Raw genomic sequence first — 20,546 nt, 5'->3', positions numbered from 1 at the left:
AATTATGGCAGGAATTCGTACAATGAATATAGGATTGCAGAAAAGGAGACAAAGGTTGATTAGGAATTATTGAGGAAAAAATAGTAATCATATCTACAACTTCAAAGCAATGTCTAAAACTTATACCAAACATTTTTTATTGTTATTTTAATGTGTAGTGATCTGAATATATGAACCAAGTTATTAACAATGAATTTTGGGTCCCCTAGTATTGGCAGCCATATTTCTTTTGTAGGCAACTATAGCTGGTGGAAGACTTCAGAATGAAAATACATTTTGGATTTTTGTCCTTTTAAGAGGCTTGTTAAAAGAAATTATAACACACATTGTATATTGGTTCACAACAAATATTATGAGAAATGCTTCCTGAATTTTTTTCTAAAATTATAGGAAGATGATAAAGTTTTTACCAGTTCCAGCTAAATGTGAATGGAATTATCATGTGCTTAGAAATAATAAGTCACAGAAAAAAAGATATTTTAAGCCATTTCATTCTGGTTCTTTGGGGGGGGTATAAATCCTTATGGGGTTGAATATATAATGTGACTTCTTGCAGACACACAAGTTTAATTGCACAACTCAAGGTTTAAACATGTAGTAAAACATGCCATAGAAAATACAAAAATATAATTTATTTATTTTTAAATTACACATAAATATAAGATACAAATGTATTTTTAAAATACACAAAGTGATAGTCACACTTGCATTGTGTTCATTTTAACTATTTGAGCTCCACACAGGTGAGTAAACCAAAGTATCCTTATTGTCCCATCTGACACTCAAATAGTTAATATATAACATACACAGACACATTTTTAAATGCAACCAACTGTCAATAGTTTTTTTTGTGTTTATTGTTCCAAATTTCCACTAATATGGAAAACATGGAATCATTTACTGCTAGTTTTGCCTTACATCTTGAAGGAGTTTGTTAATTTCAGCCACCAGTTCACTGGCATCCATGAGTTCATGTTTTCCATCATTGAGATGATTGAGGACATTGTCAAAGTCATCCTCTTCATAGTTCTCTGGAATTTCCTCCATAGCAGGCAACCACTTGGAAGAAGGCTGAGCACCTGAGTGGTTGCCTAGAGAAGGTCCAACATTATTTGGGTTTTGAAAGTGAGTGTTTGCTGCCCAAGCTGCTACACCTTGGGGGTAACTCTTGGTTACTACTTGTCCTTTCCTACGTTCTAATGAGTTTGAACGATCCAGATCATTGCATTCTGTATAGTTTTCTATAGATGGAGGTAACAGGCGTTGGAAAACATTGTTCATTTCAGTGAGAAGAGATGATGTGCAAGCTTCAGCTGATTCCTCATCTTGAGACTCTTTACCAAAGGTTGAAAAGCTCTTTTTTTTCTCATTCTGGTCAATAGGGTGTATGTCATCCTCTACCAGAGGAGCCTGTTGCTGGACCTGCTGCTGAGTCTGTGATTGTTGCTGGTTGTGCTGTTGTTGTTGTTGTTGGGATTGAAGCTCCTCTCCTGGAATGTACATATTATTTCTGTAATCAGACGATGGAGAGGGTAGAGGTGGCATCCAACACTGATCAGAGTGTCCAAGAATCCGGCATTCATCTGTGCAGTACCTCATAACTGTTAAACAAAAACAGATAGAATTCAATCCACCACCACGTTATATACACCACAGTATACCCTATTATTATTTCAAACTAATTGTCAAAACAGACACATTTTAGTTCCAATGTACTTCTCAAACTTCCTGCACTTTTTGTTTTCTTATATAGAAATAAACCAGTGAGGACAGAGGTATAAAGGTGGTTGGGAACAATTAACGGATGGGTTTATTATTTCAGATGGCAATATATCATGCAGTTGCTGTGATAACAAAAAGATAGATTATATTGTGGTCTGGCTCAAAATATATACTTTAATTATATATATATATATATATATATATATATATATATATATATATATTTAAAGTGTCTGTTACTAATGTTAAGTAGCAGTCACTAGCACTATAGAACTATTCAAAACTTCCCATACATGATCTATCATTATGTGTGAGCAGCCTTCCCAGCCACTAGAAAAAAAGTAAAAACAACACAATTTTACATAACTATTCAGTACCTTTGGATGTGCAACAAAAGTATCTGTTTAATGAAGACAACTATGTTTCCAGTTTGACTGCAACAGCTAATGTTTCATTATTGCAATAATAGTAACAGCTGGCCACACATTCTCACAAACACATATTTTACAAGAAGACACACTATAATACGTGACTGGCTCAACGAGATGCCTCCTAAGGGTGGCATTCGCTGCAAAACACTGCACAGCACAGCTTCTGTCACACGACATTGCTATTCTGGCTCAGTCACTGTGTCGATCTCTGTCTTTAACGCTGTGTTAGAGACCCATGCATTGGCTACCCCGGCATTTGAGGAGTTAATAGGACCATACCAGATGGATTCAGACGTGTCATCATTCTTCATAAACAGGGTAGCTTCACAAACATTACTAATCTCATTTGCTAATCGCACGTATATCAAGGTCCTTAACCCTTTGGGTGCTGGCTGTCTTATGCCACCACTCTTATAGTCCTCAGGGGATGGAATAATGAACACATATGCCTAGCTTTTTTTTTTTTGTTTTTCTTGAATTTTAGATTGTTTGCATTAGTTGGTTAGGAGAATAAAAAAAATAATAACCCAGGTGAAACTGGCACCTAACACCGTAGTCAAATTACCGAAGCAGTGCATTGGGGAGAATGAAAAGCAAAAAAAGAAGACAATACAAGGGGACAGATGGCCTGGCTGGAATACAGCATGAGACCGTATTGAACATAGGTTCCATCTGCAGGAGCCTTACAACCAAGGACAGCAGGAGCTGAGGGTGCACACAGGGAATGCTGTCACGATCTGTGGGGGGAGGGTCCTCGATTCATTGTTCTTGAAAAACCCTTTGCACTTTGCTGACATTCTTAAATAGATTAGTAAACTCCCCTCTCTGATACCTAACTTGCCTGGTGCCACAAAAAACCTGCTGTCATCTTTATGAAAGAGTTTAGGATTCAACAAAATAGGAGGGGGGGGGTTGTATGAATGCTGTTCTTAATGACCTTGGAAGGATGGTGGATAACATTCAGTATTCTGGGAGGTTTAAGCTGTTCTGGGTTATACAGACATATTTTCTTCTATCACATGAATATATACACAGGCAAAGTCTTTCATTCCTTCAGATATGTGCGAGGTGTGCATGTGTTTCCCCTGACATGTGAACAAGTACTGATTGTTCAAATACAGAAATGCTAAATCATCAGGCAATGGCTAAAATAAAATGAAAAATATATATACATGAGGACATGTGATGCTAGCTCTGATTAAAATATGCTTAACTCATTTAGCTCTTTGTGCTGATCAGCTTTCCGGCACCAAGGGGGTTAATGCTTTCAGATCCTACTCCGGCTCAAGAAAGTCCACTGCAGAATGCAAGATTATATACATTGCTTGTATGTATTATACCATTCATAGTATAGCATCAGTTCTAAAATAATAAGTATCTGCTTCTCAAGCACAATGATGCTAATATTCCACGAGGTGCTTTAAATTCCCTATATAGCACAGCAGGCCTGAGATGACGCAGAGTGACTCATAAAAATAGGGAAACATACAAGTTTGTTAATGTGGTTAATAATTTGCTAAAATATGTGAACTGGGCATAAGACACACAAAGCCCTTATACTGTTTACATAACTGTTTAGTAGATAGAGGCCTATGTGTGTGTTGGGGCAGATGTCCTATGGAGAGTGTATAGCAAAGACATGTAGACTTAACTCTTCATGTGACATATCCCCTTTATGACTTAATTGGTATGTGGGTTCTGGATTTCTCTTTAAAGTTTAAAAACAAATGATGGACCCGTGTGTGTGTTGATTGTGCCTGTTATAGAAGGAACACGTTATATAGAGGGAAGGAAAATATGGGAATGCTTACTTGGAGGCATTCTGTGGCCATCAGTAAGGAAAAGTTCACTGAATCCTTCTCCTAGAAGCCTATCAATGGGAGAATCCCTGCCCAGATCATAATCACTGTCTCCAGCTTCGCTGTCTCCACGACCACTGTCTTTCAGACTGAATTTATCCATATCTTGGAGAGCATACCTGGAAACCAGAAGACAATATATTCAGGAGTTATTGTTATATAGAAAAGCATATTAAATCTGTCTGTGATTATAAGGAATATTTGGTTTATTAAATATGTCACCTGTAGCTCCTGGAGTATTTATTGCCACGAAAGCTGGGTCTAGGCTGGTATTGACCTTGATGAAGCATTGAAAGCAGTTGAGATACCTACAAAAGCATAAATAAATAAAATAAGCCTATACAGTTTCTTATTTAAATGTATACACCTATCTATATTAATATTTCCAAATAATAACCCTTTTCAATCGTTTACAGTGACTTTCGTCCAGTATGCTGTAGGCCCCTAATAGTATTTAACCACCACTCAGATAAGTTCTGGTAAGCATAATATCTTTTGATATATATATATATATAAAGAATGTGAAAGGTAAGTCATATTTACCTCTACTGCAGGAGTAGCAGTTGAAAGCTCCAGTGAAAAGTTATCGGGTACGTGGTTAGAGGAAATAGTCATGAGGCTATTCAGTGACTGGCGACTGTGTTGACTTTGCCTACTGCTCATTTGGCCCCTCTCTAAAGTTGGAGACGGTGAAGGAGAAGACCTATGGTGAGACCTGATAGGAAGGGTTCCATTGATGGTAGGCACTAAAGTAATATCCCCTTTGTGTATCTGTCTGGAGGGTCTTTTTGGGTGATTTTGGTAAGTTGATTCGGCTACTCTGCAGTTGTAAGATTGATTGTCCTTTTTCTCCCGATTACATCTTGTGGCAAAAATAACCATAATGACCAAAAGCACAGCACAGATAGCCCCTAGTGAGATGATGATGATCATGGAGACATCCATGGACGCTTGTTTCACATCAGATGGCTCAGGGCTAGTGAAAGCATTCAGACTTTCTAAATTATACCTAAAAAGTGCCTTTGTACTGCGTGGTGGACTTCCCTTGTCTTGAACTAAAATTAAAAGACTCCATTCGGGATTAGAATAGGCATCCACACTTGTATTAATGTAAATCTCACACGATTTGGAATCAATAATAAAGATATTGTCTTTGTTGCCCCCTGAAATGTAACAACTCAGCTCTGAATTCATCGCAGAATCTTTGTCTGTGGCTTTTATTTTGGTAACCAAGGATCCACTTTCTGCATCTCTAGGGATTGAGATGTCAGCTGTGTTGTTGTGTAAAACAGGTGCCACTATCACAGGGGAATTGTCATTTTCATCTACAACCGTAATTATCACCGTGGCATTAGTGGCAAGTTGTGGAACACCGCCATCTCTGGCTTGGACAATAAATGAGATCTGATTGACCTCTTCATGGTCAAATGATCGAAGTGCATAGATTGCTCCATTTGATGGATCAATAGTTACATAGGTTGTAATTGAATTACCTTGGATGAGGCTTTCGAGAATAGTATATGTCACTTGACCATTTTCTCCTTGATCGGGATCTGTGGCCCTAACAGAGGTAATGTGGGCTCCTGGAGAATTGTTCTCCATAATGACAACTTCATACTTGTATGTTTGGAATCGAGGGGGGTTGTCATTTTCATCACTTACATGGACAGCAAAATACTTCACCGTGGAGAGACTTGGGACCCCCCTGTCTTCTGCTATAACGGTCAAGCTGTATTCAGACCTCTTTTCTCTGTCAAGTGTTGAATTGGTTAAAATTAAATAATTGTTTTCATATGTTTTTTGGAGCTTAAACTGACCATGCCCGTGAAGCTTACATACCACTTCCCCATTGAGGCCAGAGTCCTTATCTTGCACCCTCACCAAGGCCACAAACGTTTCCAGTGGGGCACCTTCTGAAATAAATGCGATTTCTTTCCCAGGAGACATTAAGTTAATATTGATTTCTGGTTTGTTGTCATTAACATCAACAATATTTATAATGATCTTGCAAAGGGCTGGCATAGCGTTGGGTCCCAAGTCCTGGGCCTGTATGTCAATCTCATAGGATTTTGTGGCTTCATAGTCCACTTGCTTTATGAGCGTCAGATGGCCATTGTCTACGTCTATCTTAAAAGTGTCGGAAATTTGGGGGGACACGTGGCTGCTAAAGGAATATTCAACCTTGCCATTGTCGCCCTCGTCTGGATCGGTGGCATTGAGGTCTATAAGCAATGTCCCTACAGGGGAAATTTCAAGCAAATTGATGACATACGATTGCTGTTCAAATACAGGGCTGTTGTCATTTGAGTCAGAAATACTTATTTTGAGAAGAGATGAGCCAAATCTTTGGGGTACCCCCATATCGGAAGCAGTGAGCTGGAGTTCATAGCTAGCTTGAAATTCTCTGTCCAGCTGCTTGTCCACAATAAGTTCTGCATACTTGGCGCCATCGGTCCTGGTCCTCACCTCAATCCTAAAATAATCGTTTGGGGATAGAGAATAAGTGTAGAGCGAATTATCTCCCACATCGGGGTCGTAGGCACTGTCCAGGGGGATCCGGGTTCCTACAGATGCGCTCTCAGAGATTTCTATGGGGATCAAAGCTCTGGAGAACTGGGGAGCGTTGTCATTGATGTCCAGGACCTCCACTACAACATGGAACAGCTGCAGATGCTGCGTTGGCAGGGTAATCACATCGAACTCTATGGAGCAGTTTAAGTTTTTCTGGCAGAGCTGTTCACGGTCAATCTTGGTTCCGATGCTGATCTCCCCGTTATCCTCCCGGACCGAGAGCATAGAACGCTGCATCGCTCGAAACCGAATGGAAGCTGGGTTCGGTAACTTGGCCAGAACATCAGCTACATCCTCCGATAGCCTCGCGACAACGGATCCAACCGCCTGCTCCTCGTACACCTTATACTTCAAATTCTTGCATATCACGAATCGATTCAGACATACGATCAATGTAACGAATACAATCAAGTTCATTTTCCCGGGGATCCGATGCCTTCTGACGAAGCAGCGATCCATCGTTTCCCCACCAAAGCAAAAAATGAGAACGAAATCCTTTTAACTTCCCTCGGTTAAAATGAACTCAGAATGCATTGAAGGAAAAGCCGATGAATACGATCTCCTTAGAAATAAAGTCAATGGATCACCCAAACTTTCTATATACACACCGTTTGTAGGGTGTGTATGCGTGTGTTGGGGGGTAAGTCTCGGATCAACACCAGCGCTCCACTTCTAATTCCATAACCTCTCCAGCCCACGATGCGAATGCATGGAAGTCACATCAGGATTTCGTTCACGTGCAGATTTGTATCCATGGATTGCAGGGGTCTTGCTGAATCTGCAGTCTTCTTTCCCCCCTCTGAGATCCTCTTTCTCTCACTGCTCTGCTGCAGACTAAACACCCTTGATTGCTGACTCCTGCCTAAAAAAAAAAAAAAAAAAAATCTGTACAACTTCACTTCAACTCAGACAAAAGCTCTTGCTCTGCATGTGTTGAATCCCTTCCAGCCAATCAGCTATTTTCCAAATCAAAGGACAGTGAAGTCACATAAGTACCAGGAGAATGTGCTATAGGGGGTGGTGGTGGAGGGGAAAGAAGAGGAGAGAGGGAGAGAGGGTGGGGGGTGCTCCTCCTACTGCATTCAGCCCTGCGAGTGTGCCTTAACAAAGAAGGGACAAATTGCAGAAAAAAAGGTAAAAAAGGATTGGAGACATTGCCCCTTCCCTCATGATCGCAGGGGTCCGATTCACGCCCTGACGTACGGAGTATTCACCTCTCCTGGAGATATTTTAGGGGGCTGTTTTTAACCATTTAAGTTCCACAGGACAATCCAAAAGCTTGTCAGTAGGGGTTAACGATCCGTCTCTGGTTGGTCTGTAGTTTCTGCGCTGCAGTCCTCTGTCTGTACTCCATAGCATTTATGCATCATTATTCCTCAAATTTTACTAAAATCCGTAGTATTACTCATCATGGAGGCAGCTAACTTGAAAAGTGGGGTGAAAACTTAAAAGAAGCAAATTCGATTAAATTGATTTTTTTTTATTTGCAGAACATTCAATGGATTTCAAACAAAAAAAATGTGCTTCTTCTAACTGGTAGAGATTCTTGTTTGTCTTTTGTTTTTAACCCAATAAACTCTGATAAATAAACTGACTTGCCTTGTACTTTCCATACAAAACAGATCTGGCTTTCTCTGGTTCTCATTTATTTTCTCCATCATCTTTCTTTCTCTCTCTCGTGTGGTTCTTCACCCGAACAGACTTGATTTACTGTACCAGTTTTCAGACCTGAAGACTGATATGACCCATAAATTGTGAGCAATACATATCATTTATCTGTTTGGCACATCACTTTATCAAGGGTAAGTGAGAATTCTAGGATCTCAAGCGACAGATGCTTTAGAAAACACTTCAAGGTTTAAACTAATCATTTTATTATAATGTCAGTGAGTCATTTGTTTGCTTCTTAGATACACTCACTGTGATAATAAATGAGAAACAGGAGTGAAGGCAGCTTTTATTGAGAGATTCTCAGTGAGTGTGACTGTTTATGACACCCAGTGACTTTTTAGTGACACTAGAGCGAGGTGTGCATGAATGAGACATCCCATTGAGTAAGACCACCTTCTAGGGAGTGGAAGTTTTTGTGCATAAGTGATAGTTGCCCATGAGTGAAAGTGTTTGCCTGTGAGTAAGACTGATTCCATTAAAGAGAGTGCCTTCCAACTAGATTGATGCTGATCCCACACTAGTAAGACGGAGTTAGGCATGTGTTGGCATAGACTGGTTTTCAAAGTGTAAGACACATTCCCTAGTAGTGATTAAAGTAGAACTTTTAGTGGTTAAAATTAAGTTCATGTGAATTCATTTAAGTAAATGGCTCTTATTACAATAATGAATCTAAAGAGACTGAAACTAGAGGAACTTGGCTAAGCAGTGAGACTGGAGATAAGTTGAGATCCTAGTTGTCTACCATTGGCATGCAGCTATACAGTGAGTGGGAATTACTTTCCTATGGCAGATTTTACTTCCAGCTGAGTAGGACAACTTTATAGAGCTAGGGTAACATAGTGGCAAATAGCTTAACAAATGTCCACTATGTGACCAGTGTCCCAATTGATAGTAGTAAATTGGTTGAGATACCCAAAGTAAGCTGTCCATTGGGTGGGACTGTTTGGCAGTGAATAAGAAAACTTTTCTATAGTGAGTGAAAGTAATTGATGGTGAAGAATAATGCCTTCCAGGGAGGGAGGCATCTGTTGCAATAAAAGACAACCCCTGGAGTGAGGAGTGAGACCACATTGTAATGAGTGACACTAACCCCTAATCACACACACTCACTGCACGTGGAAGACAGTGGCTAAGACCAGGCAACCATGAAACATAATATATACTTTTCAATTAATTTCCATAAACAAAAGCTTATGATGGCCAAGGTATAAACATAATAGCCACACTTAAGTACTATAAAACCTATTGCTGTGCTTTTACCAATTGAGCATGTTTAATAAATGGCCCCAGATGTGTACTAGTTGTATCACGAACATCATAAGAATCAAATGATGGAACTAATGCTGTTAAATTGGGCTTGATCAATGTAAGAGAAATTGCAAATAAATGACAAGACGTTGGCTGAAAGTGCCTTTTCCTCTGTAGATAAATACCACCTCTAATTTACCTGGCCACATTGGCAGAAAGCACTCATTCTGAGCTTCCATTAGGTAATTTCACAGCCACACACAGTGTCAGTAGATTCTTTTTCTGATGGCAGCTTATCAAGTGCATTAGTTTCAATGACATTCGAATGTGCAGGGCAAAAAGTAAGAGCAGCAACACAACAGATGAAGATTCACCTTCTATAGCTCAGTCACACAGTGGGAGGCTTAACAAACTTAAATAAAGCCCAGCATGGAATTGTCACATAATATCTTCAGCTGTTCTTTTACTTCTTTGTTTTATTTTATTGTTACAGAAGTGATTCTGTGAGTCTTCAAAAACATTGGCTTGGTTCATAGGTTGTATGCAAAATCCTGGGCAATGATACATGACCTTAATTCAAGAACATGCTGGAATTCTCTGCAAGACTATGACTGGCAAGTAGGATGGCAGCCCTCCTGGCATTTCCATATATAGCCACCAGGGTGCCTAGCATTGCAATGGTTAATGGATATGCCTGAAAAATAATTATTTGCTCATATTTACTGAATACGCATTTCTTACAGTCTGTGTCAAAATTATTTTACACTAACTTTTTCATCATCCTATTCTTCTTGCAGAAAGTATTTTTTTTTTCTTTGATATTTTCTTCCCTTAGGTTTCACTGCATGATTTTTATTCCTTCTTTAGCTATATCATAGTCTGGTATTTCTTCTGAGGGGGCTGAGTAGAATCCCAGCATGGAGCCTCCTCTCACTAAGAATTCTAAAGCATTTCATACGCTATTGTTCCTCTTTTTAAGAAAGCGGCGCCGTGTGGTAAATTGTGCAGAATAGAAATGTCTATAATGAATGTATTTAGCATTCGGTCACACTGATGAACATTCTACACTCATGAATAATACTGCTTTACAAGTTTGCAATGCTTTCAAAGTGTTGATTCCCCCCCCCCCACCAAACCCTATAGGCAAACCTAGCATTGGATACCACAAGCAACTGGGACTGTCATTGCCCAAAGCCATCTGGCTGAAAACTCTGACAATTCAAGCCCATAATTATATCACTTCAGGCTTTGTTGCCCCTCTTTAAAACCATCAAAAGAAAAAATAAATAAATAAAAGTGATTCAGTGTGCAGAGTATTGAAGAGGATTGAAAGATAATCTAATTTTACTGTTAACACTCCAGTTGCTTATTCTTTTATACAATAAATGGAAAGATTGGTTTATTTAGAAGCCTTTTCAATAGTTATATATATATATATATATATATATATATATATATATATATATATATATATATATAATTAAAGAGAAGTAATGGCCATTGCTTTTTCAACTGTAGTTGTCTGGGATGCATAATTCATGGGGTAGAAATATTTTCAGTGTTACATACTAAAATATTTTAAATTATGTTAATTATGTGTTAATTAATTTATGGCATAGGATATGTATTGTTTTACGCATTTTTTTAAAGTAATTTACCAATCTAGTCCAAAAATAGTTTTTTTATTATATTACTTTTAGATTGCCATCAATTAAGAAAAAAAGGGGACCTAAATGGGTTGTTGTGCTTTGTAGAGAAAATTACATTATATTAGTTGAGCTTTTTCATGAGCTAATATTTACTGCAGCTGCTATTAACATTTCTACTTAATATAATTATTCTTTTTAAAGTTTTTTTTTTTCCAAGATGCCACTAGCTAAGCTAATGGGCAAACCTGTTTCATTAACTAGATGGGGTTTGTTTTAATCAGCTTCTGAGTCTTTCTCTCACTCTTGGTGGAAATGTGATTGTCCCAGAGAGCTCAGGGCACCTTTGACACTTCCGCCATAGCTGACAATAATAGAAGGGGACTCCACGTGCAGGAGCAAGGATGTTATGGAGTGCCCCTTTGTAACGCTTGTTAAGCAGTGTGAGTGGAACACTGCTGTTCTCCTAGATGAACCATGTCATTCTACAAACTGGCTAGCAACAAACAGACCAAAGGCTGTGGCACGCTATTCATACAATGTAACATTAGTAGGCCATTTGAACTCTATACTGTTGAGGATTAGGTGACTTGCCTTGATCACTTCTTGATCGCTTTTCAACTTTCTTTGAGGTATTTAATGTTTTTTTATATGAAGATGTGTTCTTATAACGCCTTTGAACGTCTACATACCATACTATCGTATGTCTTACATCACAAATGTTTTTTACAAAGCTTTTTTTTATTGAGGTATAGTGTAACCAGATCATGTGGCAACGTTGATTGAGGTCTTCTACTGGAACCATTTGCTAAGCATTCACAGTGTATACATTGTTTGGATATTTCAAAATACGTATTAGTATATTTTATTAATCTTAGTAATGAGTAAGAATACGCATATCTTTAATTATTTGAAATATCTAATTCCAACCACTTCTGCTATTCATATCCATTGCATATTTACCCCTAATTTCATTTAAGTAAACTGGACTGCTGGTTTTATTTATAGATTACCTCTTGTATTTGGATATGCCAGTCACCCACAAGATAAAACTCTATATTCGCACAGATATAGTAAGATAGATATGTATATGTGTTTTAGAGATATAAAGATAGATGAATGATAGGTATATAGATAAAAAGCAGATGATATATAGACAGAAATACATAGCCTGCATATATCTACCTATCTAGCTATCTAGCCACATACAATGATACTCAATAATACTTTTCACATGTCCTGTCTACTGAGCATAACTTTCTTTTTAAATATTAATTTAAAATAATTTAAATAGTATTATTTAATTATTAAACTGAGATATCACAGCGTTATGTTAATAACTATAGATACATTTAATTAAAGACACGCAGAATATGCATCTGTTTTATATTTATCTGTAGTATCTCTTACAATAGACAATGCATTCACAAGAATGTGACAGATCTGAATGAAAACATCCACATAGTGTGCACTCACTACAATGTTTAACACACAGCATTGTGTTCATTCATGCGATCACACAATACACACGTGTGATTGTGCCCTAATTAGGGCGTTCTGTATAAATACATATGTAAAGTGACCTAATTTTCACGAGTCATCTCATGGAAAAATGCATGGGGGGCCACCAAGAAAAAAATGGAAGAAAAATGGAAACCCCAGGATAATGTGTTACTGAGAATGCTTGCTTTAACTGTTGTCCTTTATGGAATCAGATGTAGATTCCTTTTTTTCCATCTCCTGCACTATGGTGCCATAAAGTCATTGCAAAGGACAGCAAACACTGAAAAAATGAAACAAAGGGCTAAGCAGGTGGCAGGCGGCATGGCTGGGTCTATCCCCATCTCCAGGGTGCCAAAACATCCCTCAAACTTTCTGTCTGAGGAATTTCTTGGTAGGGTTGGAATGTAAAGGCACGAGATCATCTGCCTCCTGCTTTGTCTCATTACCATTTATACAATTAACTCCTGCAGGTCTCGCTTCAGAGGCCAGTGCAAGACATCCAACCATGCTTATTAGCATAAATCAATCCCCACTGTCCACACTTTCACTGACATTAAATGTAGTCTTCGCAGGGCAATCCTCTAGGAGCCTATTCCATTAATTCTCTTTAAAGGAGAAAATCATTTTTGTATTTTTTCTTCTTCTTCTTCTTCTTCTTTTATTATTATTCTGTAGTAGCAGCAGTATTATTATTATTATTATTATTATATAATTCCATGATTGAAATAGGATATCATTTTTCTGCTGATTATTATTATTATTAATAATAATAATAAAGTATGAATACAAATAATAAAATATATGCCACAAATATGCAAACAATCTCTGAGACTATTGCAATGCCCAATTTTGCAGGAGGTTTTATCAAATTCCATTATTTCATTGTGTTGCCTGGCATTGTTATGATTTGAAAGGATTTTGTTTTTTTTGGACAATTTTCTAAACATCTGCTTCCAAGAAAATCTAAAGGTCATTTGGAACAACACATTGCAAGTGTTTTGAGGCAATAATCACGTATTATTATCTAGAAAGACATGGATCATTCAGCTGGTCAGACTATCCAAGTGGAAACATCTGTAATGGAGTCTATATAAGTATAAGTATATGAGAGTTCACAGTAATTGTTCACTATGCTGTTAATGGAATAAAAACAAAGAATGTTGCATGACATCTAAAAAAAAAGCCCACAATTTTGAAATGGCAGAACACTGCACAGTTCGATCCGTGTATATTCTGTTGAATATTGATTTTAAAGGTGGTGGAAAGGACTTTCCGGGTCAGAAGAAGACAATATACAAGAATTTGCACCATATGTCTGTAATTCTATAATATTGTCCAACTCTCTATCGGCTATAGTTGTACATGTGACATGTATGTATTAATTACCCTAGCATGACTATTAAAGTTCTTCTTCTTTATTATTATTATTATTATTACATTTTATTTTTAAAGCACAAAATATACATACAGCCCTTCTTACAAAACATAGTTGGAACGTGTATTGCAGAACTATCGGAGTCTCTACAGGCGTTTAAACAGCAAATGGATGAAAAACATAATATTCAGGGAAATAATCTTTAATTATGGGGAAACAGCTTATTGATCCAAGGAGAAATCTTGGGGTCATTTTTTCCCTGGTTAGTGCAAAATTGGAAAGAGCCAAACTGGGTTTTTTTTTGGCCTTCTTTTGGATCAACAGCAACAAATTAACAGATATAGGAAAGGCTGAACTTGATGGACACATGTCTTTTTTCAGCCTATATAACTATATAACTATGTAACTAGAATTGATAAACCATGACAAACTAATACATTGGGTATTGAGGCCCCCGTTCCCAAAATTACAATCTAGGGGACACCAATCTTTCCTGTTTGTACTAAAATGAAAATATAAAAATACATCTTTGATTACTACCCAATAAATAGACAATAGTATTTCTGGGGGTTAAATATTGTGTTAAATAAATGATCTTACTTGTTTCAATTCTAATGTATAAAATGTATCTTACAGGCAGTTGTAACACTACAAGTAAACCATTCTCATCTTGTACCCCCCAAAAAATGCGTGCAAATGTATCGACTGATTATAAGAGTTACAGTTTCTGAGAAGCGCTGGTTTTCCATAAATATGGCTGAAAGTTTTTTCTTCTTCATGGACTTTTACAGTATTTCATAACAAACCCAGATTAACCCCTTAATGACAATGTGCGATCCCTAAACCCATTGAAAACAATGCATTTTGAGCCCGTACATGTACGGGCTTTGTCATTAAGGGGTTAAGACAGTTATTTTAATGCCATTTGAGGAAACATTTAATATGACAATCTGGTGCAATTGTTTTTTAAAAGGAGAAATTGACTTAAGTCAATGTTTACATTTGAAAAATATAGAGCAATCACTTTGCATTATAACAGCCATGGCAGCCTTGAAGTCAAAGAGTTATATATTCTACCATTTATGTTGGTGAAGTTTAGCATTACATAGGAATTGGGCTAGGGGGTGCTGACTGAGATCAAAGGGTCCTATTTGAATTGTGCCCCTGACATTTGAGCTGGAAATGGAGATGGTGAACACATTCAGCCTAGTTCCACAAAGACTACTGAAAGAATCCCATTTATAACAGATCAGCGATGTCAAACTCTCATCCTTCAGGGCATCATGCACATCCCGGTCTTCATGTTAACGCTGGACACTATTCTCATTGAACCACAATACATTATTCTACAACATGTTAATTATATAGTTAATTATCTTAAACGTCTGAGTTTTACACCTTGAAGAAGAGTTTGGCACCGCTGTAAATATATTCTTTACGTTCCATATGTTCTTCAATTTCCATTGGCACCTGACACACATTATACATCTACCCCACTTGGTATCAGATTTTATCAATGCTCATCATTACTGGTGCAAAACGTTAATCCACTTCAAGAGACGTTGTGCCTCTGTTTACAGAAATTGCCATGGCCAATGTTGCAAATTACAATTCAGGTTTTAACATTTCTTTGACGAATTTACAACAACATAAAAAAGTCATAGGATTTTGGCATTGGTTTGACAAAGTCTTTAGTTGAAGTCAATATATTTTTATTGGGCTCACATAGGGAGCGAGTGACATAAACGTTTGAGAGGTTTCTTCTTCAGATGGATGCATGTGCGTTACAATGTATTGTTATTGGAATTGCTGCGAGGAAATCTTCTCCCATTTTATGACTGGGTCATTTAGTATGAGTTTTCAGTAGATGTTATCGCATTTCTATTGTGTTGTATTATTATCATTTCAAAGGAGTTTTTCTTTCCTTCAATCAAATTGCTAAACATCTGCTTCCAAGCTAATCTAGAGGTCATTTTCAACAACAGAAGTGTGACTATTCACCCCCCCCCCAATTACCTAAACCCTATATCATAGCTCTTATTCTTCATATACAATATATTCTTTGTAGAATAATGATGTCAACAGCTGGGATTGGTTTTAAAAGACACAGCTGCCTAAAATACACAGAAGTAATGAATGATACGAAAAATGCAAGTTACCCAACAATTATATTGGAAGTTAAGTTTATGCCTCAGTTTACTAAAAGTAGTATAAGGAATGATGTGATTTTCTTTCAATGCCAGGGGTACCAAATAGCAAAACTCATACAAACCTTAGAGAAGGGCTTCCAGGCATCTCATTGAACCCATGTGTATTCCTTACAGAGGTTAAAAGGGTTGTCTTATATTATATGTGACTGCACCTATGTGGATTTGGCAATAACCTGTAAAATGATGTAAAGTCATGTGTAAGGCAAAAATCTTGAACTTAACTTCTAATAAACAAAACATTAGTCCTTAGCTGAAGAGCTATCATCATCTCACCTTTGCGTGTATCGAAAGATTTGGGTGGGGGTTTCATCACTGGTATTGGAGGGCTGTTAAAACTCTATGTAGAATTTATTCTTACTGCTTTTTTTCCCCTAAATATAAAGATTCCAGGAATATCAAGTTACTGGGTCCTCCACTGTCTTTGTCTACTACTGGACACACAGATGGGATGCATCAGCAGTGACTGCTATACTTCTCCATGCCTATCACATTTAAATTTCAAACATGTTGAACTTTTTCAAGCAACAGAAAGTATAAGCACATTTTGCTACAAATTGCTGTTTGATACAAGAGCATCTTATATCAAAATAGATTTTTTTGTGTGTGTTAATGGCTTGCTCATGGGGTTTATTGCCAATTGATGTGGGATATGATGTTGCTGTTACCACTGCTCCAGAGACCGTTTCTTAGGGGTGGTGCTGCAATGTACTAAATCAGGGGATGGCTGGCAACATTCAAGTCTATTCCAACCAGACAGCCCAGAAACAAAGCGCTCCAAAGCACACTTGAAAAAGAACATGCCTGATGTGTACTATCCAGTATCATCTAAAACACATTCAGAAAAAAGAGAATGCATTTAAAACATTGGGAAGGATTAGGTTTCTAGGATTCGGATCTTTATTTTAGAATCCCTGGTGAATATATGTGGAATTATGAGTAAAACATACAAAAAGCTTCAAGCCCTGGCCCCAACGCTTTAAATTAAAGACGACCCAATCCTGTATTGCTCCGATGCCATGAAAAACAGTTTGGGACATCAAAGTCTTATAAAAACAGTATTCTTTTTTACCATATGAGACCATCACTATCTAAACACGACTGGATTCCTGTTTTCCAGAAGCATTTGTTCCTATGGAATACTACGTTTAGAATAAACTACAGCTTCAGACTTCAGCAACACACAAAGTTGAACTTTTGAAACTAATTTTGCATCACCTTTTGTGCTTGATGTCTCTAAATCGGAATTAGTGCGGTTCTTAGAGGCTTTCTCTGTGAAATGTAATTGAATGTCTGTGTATTTTAGCATTAATTTAATGCAGCAGACTGCAGATGAACACAGCTGTAGTGCTAGGTTTTTTGAAATGAGATGCCAGTTGGGGGAAATGAATATACTTCATAAGCAAGTGTGGCATTTTAATAAACCATGTCATTATATCTGAAAATGTGTCAGCTAAAACGAAAACTACCTGATGCTCATCCTAAAATATCCAGGTTCTGCTTGTGATTGAAAAATCAAAAGTTTAAGAAAAGACAAAACTGGAGATGAAAATACTAAAAAAGCTAAAATACGACAATATATATAATGTATACGAAAAAAAATGGAACTCTCCTTCAAACACACTTGCAAACTCCAGCATTAGTAAATAATTCCATAAATGATAATTTAGTAAATAAACCACATAATGCATAATTGGTAAAAAAAAAAACTAGAAGATCAAACGTCAAATGTCAGTCTACCATTTCTTTTGCCAAGTGTAAGACAATGAGCATTTACTCTATAACTATTTATGTACATTTCTCAATAAGGCTTTATTGCTATACTGTAAATGATAAATATGATTGTAAATGAAATCCTATATTATTATTTTGATATTATGATAAATATTGCTGTGGAACTCCTTTATTGACAAAAAAAACTATATATATATGATTTTTATATGCTATCTATAAAAGCAGGGTGAGCTGGCCCAGGGGATGGTAGGCAGACAAAATTGCTTCATGTAAATCAATGTTTCCATTTGCAAACTGCCCTGTACAGAGGCTCAGTGCAAGGCAGGTTATTGAGTGAATGTGTTAGAGTGAGTGTGTGGTAGACTATATGTATTAGTGTTTTACGTTTGTGCGTTATTTACGGTGGGTAGGGGGTCGACAGAGGGCCTCTTGGCTTTATGTGCCTCCTTGGCCAGAAGGTCACAGCCCTCCCCTGTAGAAAAGCAATATATAAGCCTGCTGCAGGAATACAAAAGCTTATGAATGACTTCATGCAGCAAGATTTTTAAGTTTTTAGCAAGTTGGTTTCACACCCATCCTTATCAATTAGTATATCATTACACATCCTTATATAATTTTGTGTGTTCATAAGAACAATATTGCCACTCGAATTGTTTAATTACAATATATTGTTGATTTTAAAGTTCCTTAATTGCATCTCCCTCCTTTTGTGATTTATTATGGAGAATGACTCTGAGATTCTTCTGATCTAAGTTCTCAATTTACAAATAGGTCAATATTTGGATATTCCTGTATATTCTGTGTGTATATTCAGTGTTCCCATTATTTGTCTGGCACCCAAGTTCTTCCTGTATCTGCAGGAACATACACCAAACAGTGTTGCAGAGTCAGTCATCTGTCCAGTATCCACTCTTTTTATTAATCTTAAAAGAATAAACCCAACCAATAAACCAAATTAAGGAAATTCCTCTCTCACTCACGCCTATACACTACATTCTGGGAATGAAGTGTTTTCAGGAAAAAAAAAAAAATGAATTAAAATATATTTTCAAGACTACGTTGGATTTCATTATATATAATTAGCCAGTTTTAGGTAAAACAGGGATTTAAGAGGTTAAAAGAAATAATTAATACATTTTGAATCAAGTATGTGCACACAGATAAACATCATTCCTAAAATACAAGGACATAGCACACATTTTTGATGAATTATTTCAGCAGCGCAAACACTGTGACCTAATGCATTAATTATCTTGACAGTACTGGCCCAAATAATGTGTGTCTCAGCATGCTGTAGGGGCTAAATCTCCAAGTTTTGCATAATTATATTCCACATTGTCCATTAGGTCCTTTAATTTAAGCCTTCACAACAAATTACTTTGTATTTGTCATGCTTATTTGCAAATAGACTTCAGTGTGGTTCATACTTTTCGGAGAACTTGAAACCTCCAAACCTACAGATACAGACACACAAAGAACTAGTGTTGTCATACTACACATTCGCTAAACTGAGTAACATTTCAGATCCCTTATACACAGGTTCATCTCAGCCTTTCTCGCAGTTGAAGCCCTCTGGGGTCGGCCCTTCGTAGTACATAGCGTTGGATTATTTTTGTAGATAAACCATGATCATAGACATCAGAATAAAAGGAACATCCAATGCTTTCCAATGCATAGCAGGGAATCCAGTGCCCATGATTTTTGACATAATACCCAGGAAAAGCTATTTTAAAGGAACATGGGTCAATTTTCTGTGCTTCTACTAATTAAATACATTATGAATAGGGAAAAGAAAAAATGTCGGTGCGCTAAGCTAGTCACAGGCTCAAATAATACAAATGTGTAATACGAGGCCTACCAAACAGGTGTAAGCATGCTGCAAAAACAGTGTATTGGCTGTACAATGTATACAAGAAACAAAAACTGTCTGCGCTTCTCACCCTAATAAAGTTGGCAACAAATATATAAACATAATATAAATGAGAGGTTTTGGTTATATGAATTGGCCAAAGCATAATTATGAATATCACATCCTGAATCAAACAGAACTTTTTGGGGTTTGGGGTGCTGAAAGCCACTCCCCACAAAACAAAACTCTGGGTTTGCATTAGTTTACCATCAATAAACCAACTCTCAATAAACCCAATAAGACAAATTTAAATTACAATCATCCCTTTCTTCACTGTATATGCAATTACTGAATATGACAGATTATGCTAAATGGAAGAAAAATTTTGCAGCTAAACTATTCAAATTAGTCATCAGCGATGCTGTGTTTCTGCATTCATTTAACTTGGTGCGCATTGTAGAAACTTGGGGAAATGAATTAATGCATTTTCATTCAATTTATCACTGTTTACCAATTTAAATTATAAACGCTGTGTATTTTAATTTTATGCTGACAAATAGTTAATTGCAAATGCAAACTATCACTCAGTGCAACATTTCAATGCCCCATTTAGTACTCAGTGTTGGCATAAATACATACACAATATTGATAACTATAAAAGCATAGTCTTATATACAAATTTAGTGAATTTATTGGGTGATTTTATCTGCTATATACAGTATATATATAT

General features: G+C 37.0%; 1 protein-coding gene across 1 annotated transcript; it reads right to left on the bottom strand.

Annotated features, from left to right (window-relative positions):
• Positions 1-720: 720 nt before the first annotated feature.
• PCDH18 (protocadherin 18) lies at positions 721-7,241 on the bottom strand. Its single transcript, XM_053461251.1, has 4 exons — positions 4,556-7,241; positions 4,235-4,320; positions 3,965-4,131; positions 721-1,601 (listed from the first exon to the last, which is right to left on the bottom strand). The coding sequence occupies exons 1-4, from the start codon at positions 7,040-7,042 to the stop codon at positions 904-906; spliced, it is 3,438 nt and encodes a 1,145-aa protein (XP_053317226.1). The 5' UTR covers positions 7,043-7,241; the 3' UTR covers positions 721-903.
• Positions 7,242-20,546: the final 13,305 nt, after the last annotated feature.

Source organism: Spea bombifrons, chromosome 1 (genome assembly GCF_027358695.1).
Source record: "Spea bombifrons isolate aSpeBom1 chromosome 1, aSpeBom1.2.pri, whole genome shotgun sequence".
NCBI classification, from domain to species: Eukaryota; Metazoa; Chordata; class Amphibia; order Anura; family Pelobatidae; genus Spea; species Spea bombifrons.
The sequence above is the reverse complement of the archived record's forward strand: the minus strand, read 5'-3'. Positions and strand labels throughout refer to the sequence as shown.